Below are 21,048 nucleotides of genomic sequence, written 5' to 3' on the forward strand. Positions count from 1 at the left end.
GACCCCATTCCTACCATTATTTAATGCTTCGATCTTAAATATGATCAATCTATCTTTATCAGTTGGCTATGTACCACAGGCTTTTAAGGTGGCAGGATTGTCTTACAGACATAAAGACATGGATGACCTCTAATTTCCTGCTTTTAAACTCAGATAAAACTGAAATTATTGTACTTGGCCCCACAAATCTTAGAAACATGGTGTCTAACCAGATCCTTACTCTGGATGGCATTACCCTGACCTCTAGTAATACTGTGAGAAATCTTGGAGTCATTTTTGATCAGGATATGTCATTCAAAGCACATATTAAACAAATATGTAGGACTGCTTTTTGCATTTACGCAATATCTCTAAAATTAGAAAGGTCTTGTCTCAGAGTGATGCTGAAAAACTAATTCATGCATTTATTTCCTCTAGGCTGGACTATTGTAATTCATTATTATCAGGTTGTCCTAAAAGTTCCCTGAAAAGCCTTCAGTTAATTCAAAATGCTGCAGCTAGAGTACTAACAGGGACTAGAAGGAGAGAGCATATCTCACCCATATTGGCCTCTCTTCATTGGCTTCCTGTTAATTCTAGAATTTAAAATTCTTCTTCTTACTTATAAGGTTTTGAATAATCAGGTCCCATCTTATCTTAGGGACCTCATAGTACCATATCACCCCAATAGAGCGCTTCGCTCTCAGACTGCAGGCTTACTTGTAGTTCCTAGGGTTTGTAAGAGTAGAATGGGAGGCAGAGCCTTCAGCTTTCAGGCTCCTCTCCTGTGGAACCAGCTCCCAATTCGGATCAGGAGACAGACACCCTCTCTACTTTTAAGATTAGGCTTAAAACTTTCCTTTTTGCTAAAGCTTATAGTTAGGGCTGGATCAGGTGACCCTGAACCATCCCTTAGTTATGCTGCTATAGACTTAGACTGCTGGGGGGTTCCCATGATGCACTGAGTGTTTCTTTCTCTTTTGCTCTGTATGCACCACTCTGCATTTAATCATTAGTGATTGATCTCTGCTCCCCTCCACAGCATGTCTTTTTCCTGGTTCTCTCCCTCAGCCCCAACCAGTCCCAGCAGAAGACTGCCCCTCCCTGAGCCTGGTTCTGCTGGAGGTTTCTTCCTGTTAAAAGGGAGTTTTTCCTTCCCACTGTGGCCAAGTGCTTGCTCACAGGGGGTCGTTTTGACCATTGGGGTTTTTACGTAATTATTGTATGGCCTTGCCTTACAATATAAAGCGCCTTGGGGCAACTGTTTGTTGTGATTTGGCGCTATATAAATAAAACTGATTGATCAAAAGTTTACATACCCCTGTCGTTAATACTGTGTATTGGCCCCTTTAACATCAGTGACAGCTTGGAGTCTTTTGTGGTAGTTTGGACAAGGCTCTCTGATGGTAAAGCTGCCACTGAATATTTCTTGGACTTTATTTACATCAGTTATGAAGAAATGCAAACAGTATGGCACTCTACGGTAAATCTGCATGGAGTAGATAATTCTCAAAAACTGAGCGCCTGTGCAAGAAGGAGAAGAGTGAGGAAAGCCACCAAGACACCCAGACAACCCAGAAGAACTTATAAGCTTATGTGGCTGTGATTGGAGAAACTGTGCATAATGCAAGCTTTGTATTTTGTATCACCAGTTATACAGCTTCATGATGAAGTGGTATAGAGGAGGATTTTCTACAAATTGACAGAATGTACTTTTGAGATGCAAGCCTGGATTTGATCTGTTTTGGTGAAAGAAAATCCTTCTCTGCTCTACTCCTCTATGAAGCTAATCACAAGTTGTGCTCAAAAGATTGTGCTAACCCTCTCCCTGTTCCACGCCCAGTCAATTAACTCTATCAGATGTGCTCAGCCATTCAAGAGTTGGAAAACACCATTTTAAAAAAAATCAGGTGTGACTTGAGTAGGTAGACATGGAAAACATGCAGGACAGGTGCTCTCCAGGAACAGGGTTACTCCTGCCATAGAGCGATTTGTTTTGCAAATTTAGTAATGGTGATTTTGGGAGAGGCGATGGTCTTGGGATTAAGCATTGAGCTTCAAACCAGACGATCCTCGGTTCAAAAAGCCCAATCAGACTGGAAAATCACTAAGGGCCCTTTGACAACGTCCTTAATCCCCTAGTTGCTCCAGGTGTGTTGTCAGCACCTTACAAGGCAGCACCCTGACATCGGTGAATGAGTGCGCAATGTGAATGGTTGAATGCATGCATAATTGTAAAGCGCTTTGGGCATCTGATGCAGATGAAAAAGTGCTGTAAAATGCAATCCATTTACACTGGATTACACTCAAATTGAGGGTTCCCCACTGGGTGTTTCTACACCATCAAATATTCTGAGTTGCTACCTTCAGACCGTGTACAACCCCTGGCAAAAATTATGGAATCACTGGCCTCAGAGGATGTTCATTCAGTTGTTTAATTTTGTAGAAAAAAAGCAGATCACAGACATGACACAAAACTAAAGTCATTTCAAATGGCAACTTTCTGGCTTTAAGAAACACTATAAGAAATCAGGAAAAAAATTGTGCCAGTCAGTAACGGTTACTTTTTTAGACCAAGCAGAGGGAAAAAAAAAAATGGAATCACTCAATTCTGAGGAAAAAATTATGGAATCATGAAAAACAAAAGAACGCTCCAACACATAACTAGTATTTTGTTGCATCACCTCTGGCTTTTATAACAGCTTGCAGTCTCTGAGGCATGGACTTAATGAGTGACAAACAGTACTCTTCATCAATCTGGCTCCAACGTTCTCTGATTGCTGTTGCCAGATCAGCTTTGCAGGTTGGAGCCTTGTCATGGACCATTTTCTTCAACTTCCACCAAAGATTTTCAATTGGATTAAGATCCGGACTATTTGCAGGCCATGACATTGACCCTATGCCATGACATTGACCCTATGTGTCTTTTTGCAAGGAATGTTTTCACAGTTTTTGCTCTATGGCAAGATGCATTATCATCTTGAAAAATGATTTCATCATCCCCAAACATCCTTTCAATTGATGGGATAAGAAAAGTGTCCAAAATATCAACGTAAACTTGTGCATTTATTGATGATGTAATGACAGCCATCTCCCCAGTGCCTTTACCTGACATGCAGCCCCATATCATCAATGATTGTGGAAATTTACATGTTCTCTTCAGGCAGTCATCTTTATAAATCTCATTGGAACGGCACCAAACAAAAGTTCCAGCATCATCACCTTGCCCAATGCAGATTTGAGATTCATCACTGAATATGACTTTCATCCAGTCATCCACAGTCCACGATTGCTTTTCCTTAGCCCATTGTAACCTTGTTTTTTTCTCTTTAGGTGTTAATGATGGCTTTCGTTTAGCTTTTCTGTATGTAAATCCCATTTCCTTTAGGCAGTTTCTTACAGTTTGGTCACAGACGTTGACTCCAGTTTCCTCCCATTCGTTCTTCATTTGTTTTGTTGTGCATTTTCGATTTTTGAGACATATTGCTTTAAGTTTTCTGTCTTGACTCTTTGATGTCTTCCTTGGTCTACCAGTATGTTTGCCTTTAACAACCTTCCCATGTTGTTTGTATTTGGTCCAGAGTTTAGACACAGCTGACTGTGAACAACCAACATCTTTTGCAACATTGCGTGATGATTTACCCTCTTTTAAGAGTTTGATAATCCTCTCCTTTGTTTCAATTGACATCTTTCGTGTTGGAGCCATGATTCATGTCAGTCCACTTGGTGCAACAGCTCTCCAAGGTGTGATCACTCCTTTTTAGATGCAGACTAAGGAGCAGATCTGATTTGATGCAGGTGTTAGTTTTGGGGATGAAAATTTACAGGGTGATTCCATAATTTTTTCCTCAGAATTGAGTGATTCCATAATTTTTTCCTCAGAATTGAGTGATTCCATATTTTTTTCCCTCTGCTTGGTCTAAAAAAGTAACCGTTACTGACTGCCACAATTTTTTTTTTCTTGATTTCTTATAGTGTTTCTTAAAGCCAGAAAGTTGCCATTTGAAATGACTTTAGTTTTGTGTCATGTCTGTGATCTGCTTTTTTTCTACAAAATTAAACAACTGAATGAACATCCTCCGAGGCTGATGATTCCATAATTTTTGCCAGGGGTTGTAGAACTTCACAAACCCAAACCTAACCTAAGGCATCTTAAATATATTACTTTAGTCCCACCCTCAAATCCAAACAGTCAAAATGCCAACCCTAGCGAGTTCCTTACTTTGGGTCTCATTAATATAAGGTCACTGCCCTCAAAATCACTGTTGATAAATGATCTAAGTATGGAACACTGCATAGATATAATTGGGTTATGTGAAACCTGGCTGAAACCTACTGTTGTCCTCCCCTTAAATGAAGCCTGCCCACCTGCGTACACATTTAGTTACGCCCCTCGCTATACAAAGCAAGGTGGATGCATTGTTTTTATTCATAAATCTGGGTTTAGCTTACTGGCTCTTGGGGGTCTAAAATATAACTGTAATAATTTGACTCTTTGCTCTGCCAGGATGCCACATATAGGTCAGAAGAATAAAATTCAAACATGTTAATTTGTCACTGTATATAGGCCCCCGGGCCCATATTCTGAATCCTTAAATGAAATTGATGAGTTTATCTCTAATTTGGCAACCCGTGCAGACAACACTGTGATTGTTGGTGACTTTAACATTCGTGTAAACAAGCCTTCTGACCCCCTCTGCAAATCATTCATGGACATTATATGTTAGGATTCCAGCAATGCATTCAAGGTTCAACTCACATTAGTGGAAACACCCTGGTTTTAGACCTAGCTTGTGATATTACCATCTCAATCATTGACATTTCAGATCACTCATTTATTAATTTTACAATCTCTTTGCCTTGTCCATTGGGACGAGACACTTTTTTTATCATCATAGCAACACATCAACTCCTCAACTACAAAGGAACTTGGAGCTGAACTGTCTGATATCTTAGCGTCACTTTTGTAACATGATAGTAGACAGTCTTGTGGACAGCTAAAGCTCAGTGCTCACGAGCAAATTGCACATGATCACTCCACCTACACTAACCCTGCCCCCAAAAACATACTTGGATCAATGATCATTTACATGGCCTCAAGCATAAGTCTGGAGGTCTAGAGTGAAAACAGCGCAGCTCAAAACTAGAAGCATTCCACCTCACATGGCATGATGCTATTCTGGACTATAAGCACACACTATTAGCTACAAAATGGCCTACTACTCTGATTTGATCAACCAAAACAAGTATAACTCAATGTTCTTGTTCACTGTCTTTGAGGGAGGTGACGGTTTAGTGGTTAAGACATTCAAATCCCAGCATAACTGGAAAATCACCAAGGGCCCTTGGGCAAGGTCTTTAATCCCCTATTGCTCCCGGTGTGAAGTGAGCGCCTTGCATGGCAGCACCCTCACATGGGGGTGAATGTGAGACATTATTTGTAAAGCGCTTTGAGCGTCTGATGCAGCTGGAGAAGCACTATATAAATGCAGTCCATTTTTTATTCGCGCTCCATTTACTGTTCAAGATTTCTTAGCTTACTTCAAAATGAAAATAGATGACATTAGGTCAAATATGTCCAAGCATGCTTTAGTACTGCTATTGCACCCTATGACTGATGTGAGCGCCATCTCTGATACCTCACCTAGATTTACTGAATTTCATATTACACTGGGTGCGCTAATGAAACTTGTAACTCTCCACTAAATGCACGACCTGTCTTTGTGACCATATACCAACAAAACTGTTTAAGGACCAGTGGCCTACACTTGGGCCTACTATGCTGGAACTTATTAATCCGTCACTAAACTCAGGATCTGTTCCTAAATGTTTTAAATCTGCAGTGATACGACCAGTACTTAAGAAATGTGACCTTGATCCAAGTCTCCTGAACAAGTATAGGCCAATATCAAATCTATCAGTAGACAGACTGGAGATGCTGTTCACCACTCCGGATAAAGGAGTGTGTGTCCACTGACTGCCAGCCAGCGACTCACTCTCAGCTGACACTTAACTTGGTAGATGTGACATTAGCCTCGACGGCTGGCTGATCACAAAGATCACATGGATAACTTCAGATGGCCCAGCCTGACTGCATGGTCAGCACCGTGCGCACTGAGACACGGCTGAGGATGATCCAAAGGTGATCTTGCTTGTTTTTAATTTTCACCATCTCATGAGAGCCTGCCAACACGAGGTGATGTTCTTCATGGCACGATATGTGTTCTCCAGCTGTGAGTTGCAATGACACAGCTGTCAGCTATTCCATCATGGACATAACAGTGGTCCAGATTAGTGCTGGGTTGAAAAGATCAATTTGCTGATTTCAAATTGATTCTCATTTTAATTCCCACAGATCTATTCATACATCCAAAGATAGATTATATATATATGCACTTCTTGCCAGTGTTATAACAGTGTGCCTGAAAAAATTATGCTGCAATTGGGCTGTTACGCTGTTTCCGAGGGTATGATAATTTCTCTACATTGATTGTGGACTTGGTGGTTCTGATTTAGAAGCAGCACATCCACAATTTATACATCAGCATCTGTCAATGCCATTTAAAGATGTCAATCATGACTACCGGGACTGCTGTTGCATGCAAGAAAAAAGAATTGTCTTCCATTTATATTTCACACAGTAGTTTTTTTGTGTGTGTGTTCCACATAACATGCTATTTCCGTGGGACAGCACACAAAGGTTCTATGGGGTGGACTGCAAGACATCTTTTCCCATAGCCACGTTCTCCTTCTGCAGGTGAAAATTTCTCCTGCTGCAAAAGAACTTAGGAGAACTTCCCCCAAGCTGCAGGACAACTTTCTCATAACTGCGTTCTCCTGCTGCAGGAGAAAAGTTCTCCTACAGCGTGCCACGCAGCAAGCATTAAATGTGCGAGTTTTGTAGGGGAGACTGGGGCCATTATCCCCCAGATAATTTTAAATTTCTAACTCTCTGAAACACTATTTCCTGCATTTTGAGAGCCAAATTTTGTGAAGTAGTATTAATAACTAGAGAATCAGGTAACAGCTCAAAAAATGGTTTTAATAACACTAACGCAAATCGATATTGGATCGGATCGAATTGAATCAAAATAATAGATTCGGGGGGACACGACACACTCACACACCATTCATGTTGCTGGGGGGGGGGGGGCAACACACTTGCATGCCATTTATGTTGCTTGGCAGCGGACTTTCGAACACCTGGACTGCAGCTCGAAAGTGGTCACCTGCTCTCTACTTTCATGCTGACTGCGCGAATGGCCCTGCATTTTCTAAGTGCCCCGTAAGTGGTTTTGGATGTTTGTGGGTGGCACCTGGACTCCGGCCGAGAGTGGGTCGAATGGGTAGTCACACGCCATTCGCAGTCATTTGGCCACTGGTGTGAAGACTGCCTCAATCGCTCCATTCGGCCAGTGTTTGATGTGGCCAATGATTTCAGCCCCTCAGCCGTGGCATGATATGTCCAACCTGCGTTTGACATGCCATGCGAATGTTGTGAGCACAATCAAATGGCGGTGCGACCTCATCTTGCCTGCTGTTCAAATGGATTTCCGGCAAGAATGACACACGAATGTAGAGTGCATGTGCTGTGGACGAATGGTTGTGGTGAAGGCATTCAAGGCGGCTCTTTTATTTTTCACGAGTGCCATTCGAATCCTCCTTCATGTTCCATTCAGCCTCAGTCCTGTTATGTGTGAAGGGGCCATAAGTTGTGAATATTGGAGATGTGCACTCATGTTGAAATAAATCTATATTGTGAAGCAACAGAACTGGAAAATATATCAGAAAATATTAGAAAAATACACTGAATTGAAGGGACATGTGGGGTCCCCTGCTGGAGCTGTTGCCCCCATGACCCGGTTCCGGATACACTGTGAAAGATGAGTGAGTGAGTGAGTGAGTGAGTGAGTGAGTGAGTGAGTGAGTGACACTGAATTACAAGACTTTACAGAACAGTGCGCTATTGTAGACTTAACATGTAATGTTCTAATTACATGATTATAATAATAATACTAATAGTAATAATACAAGGTCTTGACTTAAAGTGGCCGGTCTGAGGCATGAAACTCCAGGGCTGAAAATGTGTCCCCAACACCGTGAAATACACTTTATTATTGAGTGAAATCAGCTCCATCTTGTCAAATTAAGTTTTTCCAACTCCAATAAGAGTCATTCACAGCATGATAGAGTTGATCTTTCTCTGCAAAATGTACTGATGTTTGTCCTATGAACTACAAAATCTATGAACTGGCAAATCCCCCTTCCAGCTCTGGTTAAAATTCTGCACAGAACGACCTTGTGACTTAAATAGCAAGGCTGTCACATAACAAAATGTGGAATAAGTAAAGCGCTGTGAATACTTTACAGATGCGCTATAAATTACCTGCAACAAAAAATTAATGTGCTTGGAATAGAATCAGCCCTTTGTATTTACATGACAGAGCAAGGAATTTACAACACAGCATTTCTAAACATCCCAGTTTTATTTTGGATACTTACATTATTTTACTTTACACATTATTTCACAAAAACCAAAAACTGGCAGGTCAAAATTATTAGCCCCTCTAATGCTAATAGTCAGCTGGATAACAGCCCAGATATTGATTGTAGTTTTTAACAAGTCTCAGACATGTCAGCCAAGTGGGTAGTGCATGTGGCTTCAGTGAGGAAGGTTCCCAGTTAAAATCCCACTCCTGTTAGCTTCTTCATGTGGAGGGCATCCGAGGGCACGAAGGGCATCCGGTGTAAAACTGATCCAATTCAACATCGAACACCATATTGGATTGCTGTGGCGACCCCGAGTGAAAACAAGGGAGCAGCGGAAGGGTCTTACTCAGACATGTCTCCATTCTTCTTTGCAAATCTTTCAAGCTCCTCCAGATTTGAGGGTCTTTCAGCATAGACCTTGGACGTTGGTTCACCCCACAGATTTTCAGTGGGATTCAAGTCAGGACTTTGTGCAGGCCAGTCAATAATGGTCACTTTGGTCTTCTGGAGGTACAGTAGTTCATCAGGAGTGATCTATGTTTTGGGCCATTGTACTGTTAGAACATAAAGTGATGTCCCAGGCCCAGTTTTGTTGCTGACTGCTTTAGGCTTTCTTTAAAATCTTCAAATATCCTTCTTTCGTCTTATTCTTCTATCCTTCATGATTCCTACCTTGAGGAGATTCCCAGTTTCAGACACACTGAAGCATCCCCACAGCAAAAATACTTGCACCGTCATCTTTCACTGTGGGACAATGTTCTCATGGGTTATACACCTCTTTCTTCTTTCTCCAAACATAAGCAATGTCTCTATGGCAGAGGTGGGCAAATTGTTCCAGAAAGGGCCAAGAGGGTGCAGGTTTTCTTTGCAGCCACTGATTCCACCAGGTGATTTCACTGATTAACTGATTCCATCTGCTCAAAGTGATATTAATCAGTGAAATCACCTGGTGGAGTCAGTGGCTGCAAAGAAAACCTGCACCCTCTTGGCCCTTTCTGGAACAAGTTGCCTACCCCTGCTCTATGGCCAAAGAGCTCTCGTTTCATCTCATCTGACCAAAGGACACGCTTCCACCATGCATAATCTTTCTCCTGGTTGTCCTTAGCATACTTCAGTCTGTCTTGAAGGGGTCGCTTCTGTAGAAGTGGAGGTTTTCTTGGTCTGCATCCTCACGTCCATTCCTGTCCAGAGCTCTAGTGATTCTCTGCTTTGAGACCACAATTCCCGAATAGGCTAAGTCATTCACTAGTGTCTTGGTAGTTGCCCTGGGTTCTTTAGACACATCTCTCACTAGTTTTCTTTTCAGAGTCTTTGAAATCTTTTACTGCCAACCTCTGCCAGGCTTATTCTGTACTGTGTGCCTCTCTTTGAATTTCTTGCTGGCACTTTTAAATGCTGTGATGTGCCAACAATTCTTTTTCTCAAGTCTAAACTGATTCCTTTTACTTTTGGCATGATGCTTTCTCAAGTGACAGCTCAAACCCTTATTAAAGTTATTATACTGTGTGTACATTGGAAGATAACACTCAGCTGTGACGTGATGAGAATAACTTTATTTAATCTGAAGGAAATTATTTTGCCAGAGTACCGAAACACTGACAGAAAACAGTCAACAATGTTTGTTAAAGACATTTGCACAAGATGTTCAACAATATTGCACATAAATTTGAGTAACTGAATATTATGCTTGAATATTTTGGGCATAATAAAGTCACAGTGGAAGTGCTGTGGTTCAACAAAAAGATCAGTTCTTAAGGCGGCTATTCATTTTGACCTCTGTAGTTTTTTGTTTTTTGTGAAATAATGTTGTTTCTGTGTGCAAAGTTGTAATGCACACAGAAACAAAATATCTGGATGCTTATATTTGAAGTGCAAATGTAAGCGGCCAAAATAAAACTAGGATGTTTAGAAATGCTGTATTCATAATTCCTTGCTCTGTTAAAAAAATACACTTGGTAAAATTTTGAAAAAAACATTAAATTTCATAGGGAGGGTAATGATTTTGTCCTGATCTGTACTCCGGCTTTTGTTTTTTTGTAATGCAGTCAGAAGACTAAAGAAAAATAAGAAAAGCCGGTGGATGCTCCTACGTACACTGTACTCTGGTTGCTGTTGCAGGCTAGCAAGTTTGATAAGCCTCATGTTTGTGAGATGGAGGATGATACATGTTGCTTATCACAAGAGAAAGCAAGGCAGCATCTCCCCTGTCACAAAAGAAGTGACAACATGAAGGGAAACTAAATTGAGAGGACAACAAAAGGACACTGCTACTTATTTATTTTTCTGTTGAAACTGCAACTGGAATTTTCAAATATTGACGTAATTATTCAGTGGGTATTTTGTGCTTCTGTGCACCCCCATACCATTAAAGAAGGAAGCCCCTATCTCATGATTATTACGATTTACAGAATTTGTGTAATACACAATGCTTGAGGCCAGAGCAGTTTTTTAAAAATAGTTCAGGTGGACCCAAATGAGCCCAGACTGATTTTGACATTAAAAAAGACAGAAAATTCCACGCTGCAAGTTATGCTGAAGCCATATTTGTGATAAACAAAAATGGATGCACATTCATAAGACCACAAGCATTCATTCATTCATTCATTTTCTATATCTGCTGCTGTCAAGGGTAACGGGGGCTGGAGCCAACATCCACTGGCAGAGGACCTGGTCTCACGGCAAGTCGTGATTCAACAGCACGAAATATACATTAATCTATTGAATCGTGATATTGTGACGAAAAGCGCTTCATTTTCTTCACGGCAGCACGAATTCATTCTAATTCATTCCGTGATGGCTGCACGAAATTAAAAGTGAAGCGGGGGGGGGGGGGGGGGGAGTCGGGGGTGGTTATGGTTAAGGTCGGGGGTAGGAGTAGTGAGTTAAAAAAAAAAAAAAAAACGCCGTCACGAAAATTTGACTCATTTCGTCACGGGGGCACGAAAAAAAAGGGACACCCTGGACAGGATGCCAGTCTGTCACAGACATCATAAACACACAATAATACAATATTTAATTGAAAAAAATGAGAGACATGAAATTACACGTTTAGCAATTGTTCTAGTTAGAAAATAAAATTTAACACATGAATTGTTGGATTTTTCAGCTCCAGCACTTCCATTTTTCGTTTTCTGCAGAGCTAATTAATTAATTAATGAGCTGTCTCAGAGAAAAAATAACGGAAAAATAACACTGATCTGAACGGACAGGCGGCTGAGAAACGGAACCTTCTACAAAGTGCAAACACGAACAACAAGACACCAGAAGATTATTGAATAAATCATTGTAAGTGATATCACCAAATTCACTGCATACATCAGTGGTGTTCTGCTTATTATACTACAGAACTGAGTTTGGACAAAATAACCAAAAAAAAAAATGGAGACTTTTCCATTGTTTAATTTTCAATGGCATCAATGTCATAAGGTGTAGTGACACAAAATTTACTGAACACAACAGTGGTGTCCTGCTGATTATACAACAGACCTGAGTCTGGAAAAAAGTAATTTTAAAAAATTTTGGAGAATTTTTTTTATTTAAATTTTCAATAACCTCAATGTCATAAGGTGTGGTGTCACAAAATTTACTGCACACATCAGTGGGGTGCTGCTGGTTATAATACAGCACTCACTTTGGAAAAAGTAATTTTAAAAAATTTTGGAAAATTTTTCATTGATTAAATTTTCAATAGCATCAAAATCATAAGGTGCAGTGTCACCAAATTTACTGCACACATCAGTGGTCACATGCTGGTCATACTACAGCACTAAGTTTGGAAAAAGTAATTTTAAAAAAGTTTGGAGAATTTTTTTATTGTTTAATTTTCAATAGCATCAATATCATAAGGTGTCGTGACACCAAATTTGCTGCACACATCAGAGATGTCCTACTGATTATACGCCACAACTCAGTTTGGAAAAAAGTAATTTTCAAAAATTTGGATATTTTTTTATTGTTTAAATTTGCAATAGCATCAATGTCATAAGGTGTAGTGACACAAAATTTACTGCACACAACAGATGTGTCCTGCTGATTGTACTACCAAACTCAGTTTGGAAAAAAATAACAAAAAAATGGAGAATTTTCCATTGTTTAATTTTCAATAGCATCAATGTCATAAGGTGTCATCACAACATTTACTCCATATAACAGTGGGGCCCTGCTGATTATACTACAGAACTTAGTTTGGAAAAAAAAGAGTAATTTAAAAAATTTTTGGAGAATTTTTCATTGATTACATTTTCAATAGCATCAAAGAATCAGTCATAAGGTGTAGTGACATAAGTTTTACTGCACACAACAGTGGTGTTCTATTGATTATATGACATAACTCAGTTTGGAAAAAAGTAGTTTTCAAAAATTTTGGAGAATTTTCCATTGTTTAATTTTCAATAGCATCAATGTCATAAGGTGTAGTGACACAAAATTTACTGAACACAACAGTAGTGTCCTGCTGATTATACAACAGACCTGAGTCTGGAAAAAAGTAATTTAAAAAAATTTTGGAGATTTTTTTTGTTTAAAATTTCAATAGCATCAATGTCATAAGGTGTAGTGACACAAAATTTACTGCACACAACAGATGTGTCCTGCTGATTGTACTACCGAACTCAGTTTGGAAAAAATAACTTTAAAAAAACTGGAGAATTTTCCAGTGTTTCATTTCAATAGCATCAATGTCATAAGGTGTAGTCACAAAATTTACTGCACACAACAGTGGGGTCCTGCTGATTATATGTAGTACAGAACTTAGTTTAGAAAAAAGTAATTAAAAAAATGTTGGAGAATTTTGCATTGACTAAATTTTCAATAGCATCAAAGGATCAAAGTCATAAGGTGTAGTGACATAAATTTTACTGCACATAACAGTGGTGTTCCACTGATTATACTACAGAACTCAGTTTGGAAATAAAAGTAGTTTTAATTTGCTTTGTGGGTCTGGTTTACCAGGCTGCCCTCATGTCACCCTCATGAGTGCAACAAAATATTGTTTATTCCAACAATATAAAACTACAAGTAGTAATATTCATAAAAACCTGCAGAATATAAATAACTTCGAACTAAAAGCCCCATTAAACAAACAGAGAAGGGAGTCATGTCTTTTATTACTGTAACATAAGAAATCAGAGGAAATTTATGTTAAGATCAATTAGATTTGGTTTAAATTTTTGCTTTGCTGCACGTTCAGTGCTCGTTTGAGCTTCAAACCTGCCGTTAAAATATCTTCAAAGCCAATATGGGTTCTCAGAACTGGATGTGACACGTGAGTATTAAATACTGCATCTGACTTAACTGAAATCATTTTGAAAATGTTTATTTCACTTTTGCAACAGATTTATTTTCGATTCAAACGAAATCCTGAACAGAAATGTACAGCAGCTACAGCAAAATTTGACCAACGATTATTTACAAGCCTTTGAAATTGCCTCATGAATTTAAATCAGATTCAGCCGACACACATACAAATAATTCGTCGTATTTTCAGTGTATAATTAATTTTTAAGTGTCTGGACAGCGCCTCCGGATCAATGGCGCATCCGCAGCTGTCACCGTGGGTCCCCGGAGCACTACAAAAGATGACTCAGATATGCATTTCATTTGTATTTTGATTTGTGCACTTTGAGGGAGAAAAGGTGAATTTTTGTGTCTTTACGTGCCGGCGCACTTGCAGATAAGTTCTCTCAAAGTTTTGCGCAGCTCCTGGCTGCGGTACGCGTAAATGAGCGGGTCGATGAGCGAGTTACAGATGATGAGGATGAGGAAGAAGTTGAAGTTCCGGAAGTAGCAGTCGCAGTAGGGGTTAGTGGGGCAGGCGAGGATGAGGATAAGGTGAAGGAAGAACGGACTCCAGCACACGATGAAAACCCCGAGCAGGATGGTGAGGGTGATGGCGCCCTTCATGCTCGTGGAGTGTCGCCCTTCTTTGGAAAAAGCCACGATGCGCCGCGAATGCACGTGCGCCAAGAAGAACATGTGCAGGTAGAGCGCGGCGGTGAAGACCAGCGTGACGCAGAAGAACGCCACCAGGCTCACGATGACCGCGTTGTCGGTGTGGTAGACGATGAAGAGGATGCTGGAGGCGATGCTGACCAGCCACACCAGCGCAATGATGGTGCCGGCGCGCTGCGCGGTCATGATGCTGTGGTAGCGCAACGCGTAAAAGATGGTGATATAGCGATCCGCCGCGATGGTGCACAAGAAGGACAGCGAGGACACAACGGAGGTGCAGATCATCACGTCGATGATGTTGTCCAGCAGGCGCAGCATGTGTGGGTGCACGGCCAGCAGGCCGTGGTCGTTGACGAGCATGCACACGGTCTCCATGATGTTACTGACGCTGACCAGCATGTCGGACAGAGCCAGGCAGCAGATGAAGTAGTACATCGGAGAGTGCAGGTTTCGGTTTTTGGTGATAGCCACAACCACCAATATGTTCTCCACCAAGCTGATGAGTCCCAGCGCCAGAAACAGCTCCTGGGGGATCCAGATCTGCACACATCCCAACGGATGTCTCTCTTCGACGGTGGAGTTAGTTTCGTTCTCCTCCATAAAGTCATTCAGCTCCACGCGGAGGATGGAGTTCATGTGGGACAAGTTGGAGACCTCCATGTTCGCTCAGCAGCAGTGCGTTAAAGCTTGAACCGGTCATCAGCAGGTAGAGGTCAGATCGATTCACCAGCACCAGGATCAATCCTCCAAACAGCCACAAAGCTCACTTTATATGACGAATTATTCTGTCAGCGAAAGTCAAATAAACGTCCAGAGTCTGTGCGTAAAACTGCTCTCCTGCCGCGCAAATCCAAACTACTGCCCTGCTCACATCCTGCGTCCTATTTTCTTTCACATGCCCCACCCACAGCCCCACTTTAGATCTCCACAGAGGGACCAGTGTTTTGAACAGAAGATGAACATTTTCTCTCTCTCTCAGACACAGTGTGAAGCAGCTCATTTTACGTGTGTTGTCACTAATGTAACAGCTAAATATTCATTGTGGCATTATAGCAATAACGACTTGGGCTCAGTTACTGTTTACTCACATCATTCATTAATTTAATACAAAGGAAAGTTTAAAAAAAATACATAAATATTAAATCTTAGCCTGAAATCTATTTGGAACACGTGTTGTTCCAAATACATTTCCAAAAATTCCATATCTATTTGGAACACTAGTGTTTCCTCTCCAGGAACCATCATTACATTATCGTGGTGGAGAGGTTTTTGTGCCCCTATGAACCTTTGTGCTCCTGGTAGGGTCTCCCATGGCAAATTGGACTCAGGGGAGGGGCCAGACTAAAAAGGGTTCACAATGGGTCCATGAAAAAACGAGGCTGACTTCTTTGTGTGTATGCACCGAACAGCAGTTCAGACTTGTAAGTCTTCTTGAAGTCCCTCACTGGAGTTCTGCAAGAGGCACCAGGAGAGGACTCCACTGTTCTGTTCAACACACCTGGAGAGGCGTGACTGGGAGGTACGGCCTTCCTGATCTAAACCAGAGCAGGCGTTTGTTATTGGAAAGTTTAGAATTTGGAGTTTAGAATACAAACGATTTCACTTTCTGAAATAACTGACAAAAAATATTGAACTTCTTCTCAATATGAGCATTATTACCTTTACAAGATTATTTCTTTACAATAAAGTTTATTGGCTCCTGGAAGATCTGTTGATATATGACACTTCAAATCCCTGATACACAAGCACAAAACAAAAACGGGGGGACTCAGTACTGCCATCATTAAAAGGCTTCCACTGACAAAATTATTGATAATTCCATCAGAAATATAAGGTTTAGTTGTCTCCAAAGTTAAATATTTACATATTCATTATTGTGTAAATATTTCATAATATAGTTTTTACTTCAACAGGATCAAACAGTGATCATGTATGGAAAAACCTTTTCTTTGGCAGACTGCTGAAATTTGCCCTGAACACATTTGACTCCACTGCAGAAAACTCCTATCGATAGAAATAAATCAGTGTAAAAATACTGTCAAGCTGTTGTCAGCTTCCTTGAAATGACATTAAAACAGTGCTTATTTTTAGTGAACACGCAATATTAGAAATCAAAAGAATAAACAATACAGATGCAGCACTGCAAGTCGAAGGAGAAGCTGGAGCCAAAATGCCCTTTATTATAAATGACTTTGGTGGCAGGGATAGTTCAAACTGTTGTCTCATCCTGGGAGAACATTGGTCATTAAAGTGAAGAGAACATCTTAGGGACAAAATAATTATAAAAACCATAAGTAATCTGACATCCCCCTGAATCTGTTCTATAATTTATTAAATTCATGACATAACTTATGGTCAGTTATATAGGTTTGCTCATTTTTACACCAAATGTTATCTTCAGTACGTAATCACACCGTCTCTGTCCTCTCTCAGTCCCACTCGTCCTCATCTCTGTCGGGGTTGTCTTCTCGTGGTGGCTCTTGAAATCTGATGTTTGCCAGCATGTCCCTCATGGCCACCATTAGGCGATTTACTTCCTGGTTCAGTTCCTGACCAGCTCGAGCCACTTCCAAGTCGTCCACCTGCCTTTGTCCGCCCTTAATGTGGAAGGACATTGATTAGTGCGTAAGCTCCAAGCATCCAGGTACATTCTCCATTAGCTTCTGGACTTTGCTGTGACTAACAATACTGTACAGAAGACTTCACATCAGTGTTTCTGCATAAATGTGGTTTTTGCAGTTTTATTCTTCATTATTATTCAATAAATGACCACACTGGAGTTCTTCAAATATACAGGTGCATCTCTAAAGAATACAATATTAAAAAGTTCAATATTTTTTTGCCAGGTTTTTTTCCCCCCCCAAAAGTGGCATATACAGTGAGGAAACACCCTGTGATTTTGCAAGTTATCCCACTTAGAAATCATGGAGGGGTCTGAAATTTTCATCTTAGGTGCATGTCCACTGTGAGAGACATAAAAAAAAATAAATAAAAAAAACCCGGAAATCACAATGTATGATTTTTCAAAATTTATTTGTATGTTACTGCTGCAAATAAGTATTGCAACACCTGTGAAAATCATTAATATTTGGTACAGTAGCCTTTGTTTGCAATTACAGAGGTCAAACATTTCCTGTAGTTTCTCACCAGGCTTGCACACACTGCAGCAGGGATTTTGGCCCATTTCATCACACAGATCTTCTCTCGATCAGCCAGGTTACTGGGCTGTCGCTGAGAAACATGGAGTTTGAGCAGTAGAGAAACTTGAATCTTCGACTGGACTGGGTTGCTTGACGCAAGGACATTTTGCTTCAAATCGCAGAAGCTTCCTCAGCTAAAATTCTTGCTCTGGAAGTCTGACTTCTGTCTGACTCTTGTAGAGAAGAATAAAACAGAAGCCAACAAAAGCTGGAGTTTTAAACCTAACCAGACCCCTCCTACTGAGGCAGACTGCTATAGCCTAGTGACTAAACAAAAGCTCTAATTAATTACAGCTTAATTAGAGAAGACCCACTTACGACCCATCTTCAATGCTCTGAAGGAAGGAGGTTGTTCCCCAAAATCTCGCAATACATGGCCCCGGTCATCTTCTCCTTATTACAGTGCAGTCGTCCTGTCCCATGTGCAGAAAAACACACCCAAAGCATGATACTTCCACCCCCATGCTTCACAGTAGGGACGTTGTTTTTGGGATGGTACTCAGCATTCTTCTTCCTCCAAACACGGCGAGTGAAATTAAGACCAAAAAGTTCTATTTTGGTCTCTTCTGACCACATAACTTTCTCCCATGACTCCTCTGGATCATTCAAATGGTCAGGGGCAAACTTAAGATGGGCCTGGACGTGTGCTGATTTAAGCAGGGGAACCTTTTGGCACACAGACTCAACAATAACAAAAAACTGATACACAAGACAATTCCACAGTGACATGTGTGACCAAAAGGGGGTGAGCAGAAGCAAAGCTTATAAACGCCCACCCCTTATATACAGTAGTGTTCAGAATAATAGTAGTGCCATGTGACTAAAAAGATTAATCCAGGTTTTGAGTATATTTCTTATTGTTACATGGGAAACAAGGTACCAGTAGATTCAGTAGATTCTCACAAATCCAACAAGACCAAGCATTCATGATATGCACACTCTTAAGGCTATGAAATTGGGCTATTAGTAAAAAAAAAAAAAAAAAAAAAAAAAAAAAAAAAAAAAAATATAGAAAAGGGGGTGTTCACAATAATACAACCCCTGGCAAAAATTATGTAATCACCGACCTTGGAGGATGTTCATTCAGTTGTTTAATTTTGGAGAAAAAAAAAGCAGATCACAGACATGACACAAAACTAAAGTCATTTCAAATGGCAACTTTCTGGCTTTAAGAAACACTAAGAAATCAAGAAAAAAAATTGTGGCAGTCAGTAACGGTTACTTTTTTAGACCAAGCAGAGGGAAAAATATATGGAATCACTCAATTCTGAGGAAAAAATTATGGAATCATGAAAAACAAAAGAACGCTCCAACACATCACTAGTATTTTGTTGCACCACCTCTGGCTTTTATAACAGCTTGCAGTCTCTGAGGCATGGACTTAATGAGTGACAAACAGTACTCTTCATCAATCTGGCTCCAACTTTCTCTGATTGCTGTTGCCAGATCAGCTTTGCAGGTTGGAGCCTTGTCATGGACCATTTTCTTCAACTTCCACCAAAGATTTTCAATTGGATTAAGATCCGGACTATTTGCAGGCCATGACATTGACCCTATGTGTCTTTTTGCAAGGAATGTTTTCAGTTTTTGCTCTATGGCAAGATGCATTATCATCTTGAAAAATGATTTCATCATCCCCAAACATCCTTTCAATTGATGGGATAAGAAAAGTGTCCAAAATATCAACGTAAACTTGTGCATTTATTGATGATGTAATGACAGCCATCTCCCCAGTGCCTTTACCTGACATGCAGCCCCATATCATCAATGACTGTGGAAATTTACATGTTCTCTTCAGGCAGTCATCTTTATAAATCTCATTGGAACGGCACCAAACAAAAGTTCCAGCATCATCACCTTGCCCAATGCAGATTCGAGATTCATCACTGAATATGACTTTCATCCAGTCATCCACAGTCCACGATTGCTTTTCCTTAGCCCATTGTAACCTTGTTTTTTCCTGTTTAGGTGTTGATGGCTTTGGTTTAGCTTTTCTGTATGTCAATCCCATTTCCTTTAGGCGGTTTCTTACAGTTCGGTCACCGACGTTGACTCCAGTTTCCTCCCATTCGTTCCTCATTTGTTTTGTTGTGCATTTTCGATTTTTGAGACATATTGTTTTAAGTTTTCTGTCTTGACGCTTTGATGTCTTCCTTGGTCTACCAGTATGTTTGCCTTTAACAACCTTCCCATGTTGTTTGTATTTGGTCCAGAGTTTAGACACAACTGACTGTGAACAACCAACATCTTTTGCAACATTGCGTGATGATTTACCCTCTTAAGAGTTTGATAATCCTCTCCTTTGTTTCAACTGACATCTCTCGTGTTGGAGCCATGATTCATGTCAGTCCACTTGGTACAACAGCTCTCCAAGGTGTGATCACTCCTTTTTAGATGCAGACTAACGAGCAGATCTGATTTAATGCAGGTGTTAGTTTTGGGGATGAAAATTTACAGGGTGATTCCATAATTTATTCCTCAGAATTGAGTGAGTTCATATTTTTTTCCCTCTGCTTGGTCTAAAAAAAGTAACCGTTACTGACTGCCACAATTATTTTTCCTGATTTCTTATAGTGTTTCTTAAAGCCAGAAAGTTGCCATTTGAAATGACTTTAGTTTTGTGTCATGTCTGTGATCTGCTTTTTTTCTACAAAATTAAACAACTGAATGAACATCCACCGAGGCCGGTGATTCCATAATTATTGCCAGGGGTTGTAGTAGTGTGGCATTCAGTCAGTAAGTTCGTTAATTTTGTGGAACAAACAGGTGTGAATCAGGTGTTCCCTATTTAAGGATAAAGCCAGCACCTGTTGAACATGCTTTTCTCTTTGAAAGCCTGAGGAAAATGGGACGTTCAAGACATTGTTCAGAAGAACAGCGCAGTTTGATTAAAAAGTTGTTTGGAGAGGGGAAAACTTATACGCAGGTGCAAAAAATTATAGGCTGTTCATCTACAATGATCTCCAATGCTTAAAATGGACAAAATAAAAAACAAAACAAAAAAAAAAACACGTGTAGAAGAAAACAACCATCAAAATGGATAGAAGAATAACCAGAATGGCAAAGGCTCACCCATTGATCAGCTCCAGGATGATCAAAGACAATCTTGAGTTACCTGTAATTGCTGTGACAGTTAGAAGACGCCTGTGTGAAGCTAATTTGTTTGCAAGAATCCCCCACAAAGTCCCTCTGTTAAATAAAAGACGTGCAGAAGAGGTTACAATTTGCCAAAGAACACACCAACTGGCCTAAAGAGAAATGGAGGAATATTTTGTGGACTGATGAGAGTAAAATTGTTCTTTATGGGTCCAAGGGCCACAGACAGTTTGTGAGATGACCTTCAAGCCCCAGTTCACAGTGAAGACAGTGAAACATGGTGGTGCAAGCATCATGATATGGGCATGTTTCTCCTACTATGGGGCCTATATAT

The 21,048-nt window shown here is 40.3% G+C and overlaps 2 protein-coding genes across 3 annotated transcripts in view; both read right to left on the reverse strand.

Annotated features, from left to right (window-relative positions):
• Window positions 1-13,970: 13,970 nt before the first annotated feature.
• On the reverse strand, window positions 13,971-16,432 carry mc1r (melanocortin 1 receptor). The gene has a single exon (XM_034189190.1). It carries the CDS (start codon window positions 15,076-15,078, stop codon window positions 14,119-14,121), a length of 960 nt encoding a protein of 319 aa, XP_034045081.1. The 5' UTR covers window positions 15,079-16,432; the 3' UTR covers window positions 13,971-14,118.
• Window positions 16,433-16,568: 136 nt separating this feature from the next.
• tcf25 (transcription factor 25 (basic helix-loop-helix)) overlaps window positions 16,569-21,048 on the reverse strand; it is an 87,475-nt gene continuing 82,995 nt past the window's right edge. For both annotated transcript variants that reach the window (XM_034189157.1, XM_034189150.1), the window contains exon 18: window positions 16,569-17,015. In XM_034189157.1, coding sequence (XP_034045048.1) covers window positions 16,848-17,015 — 168 coding nt within the window. In that variant the 3' untranslated portion in view covers window positions 16,569-16,847. The remainder of the gene's footprint in view (window positions 17,016-21,048) is intronic.

This window comes from Thalassophryne amazonica, chromosome 2 (genome assembly GCF_902500255.1).
Source record: "Thalassophryne amazonica chromosome 2, fThaAma1.1, whole genome shotgun sequence".
Lineage (NCBI taxonomy): Eukaryota > Metazoa > Chordata > Actinopteri > Batrachoidiformes > Batrachoididae > Thalassophryne > Thalassophryne amazonica.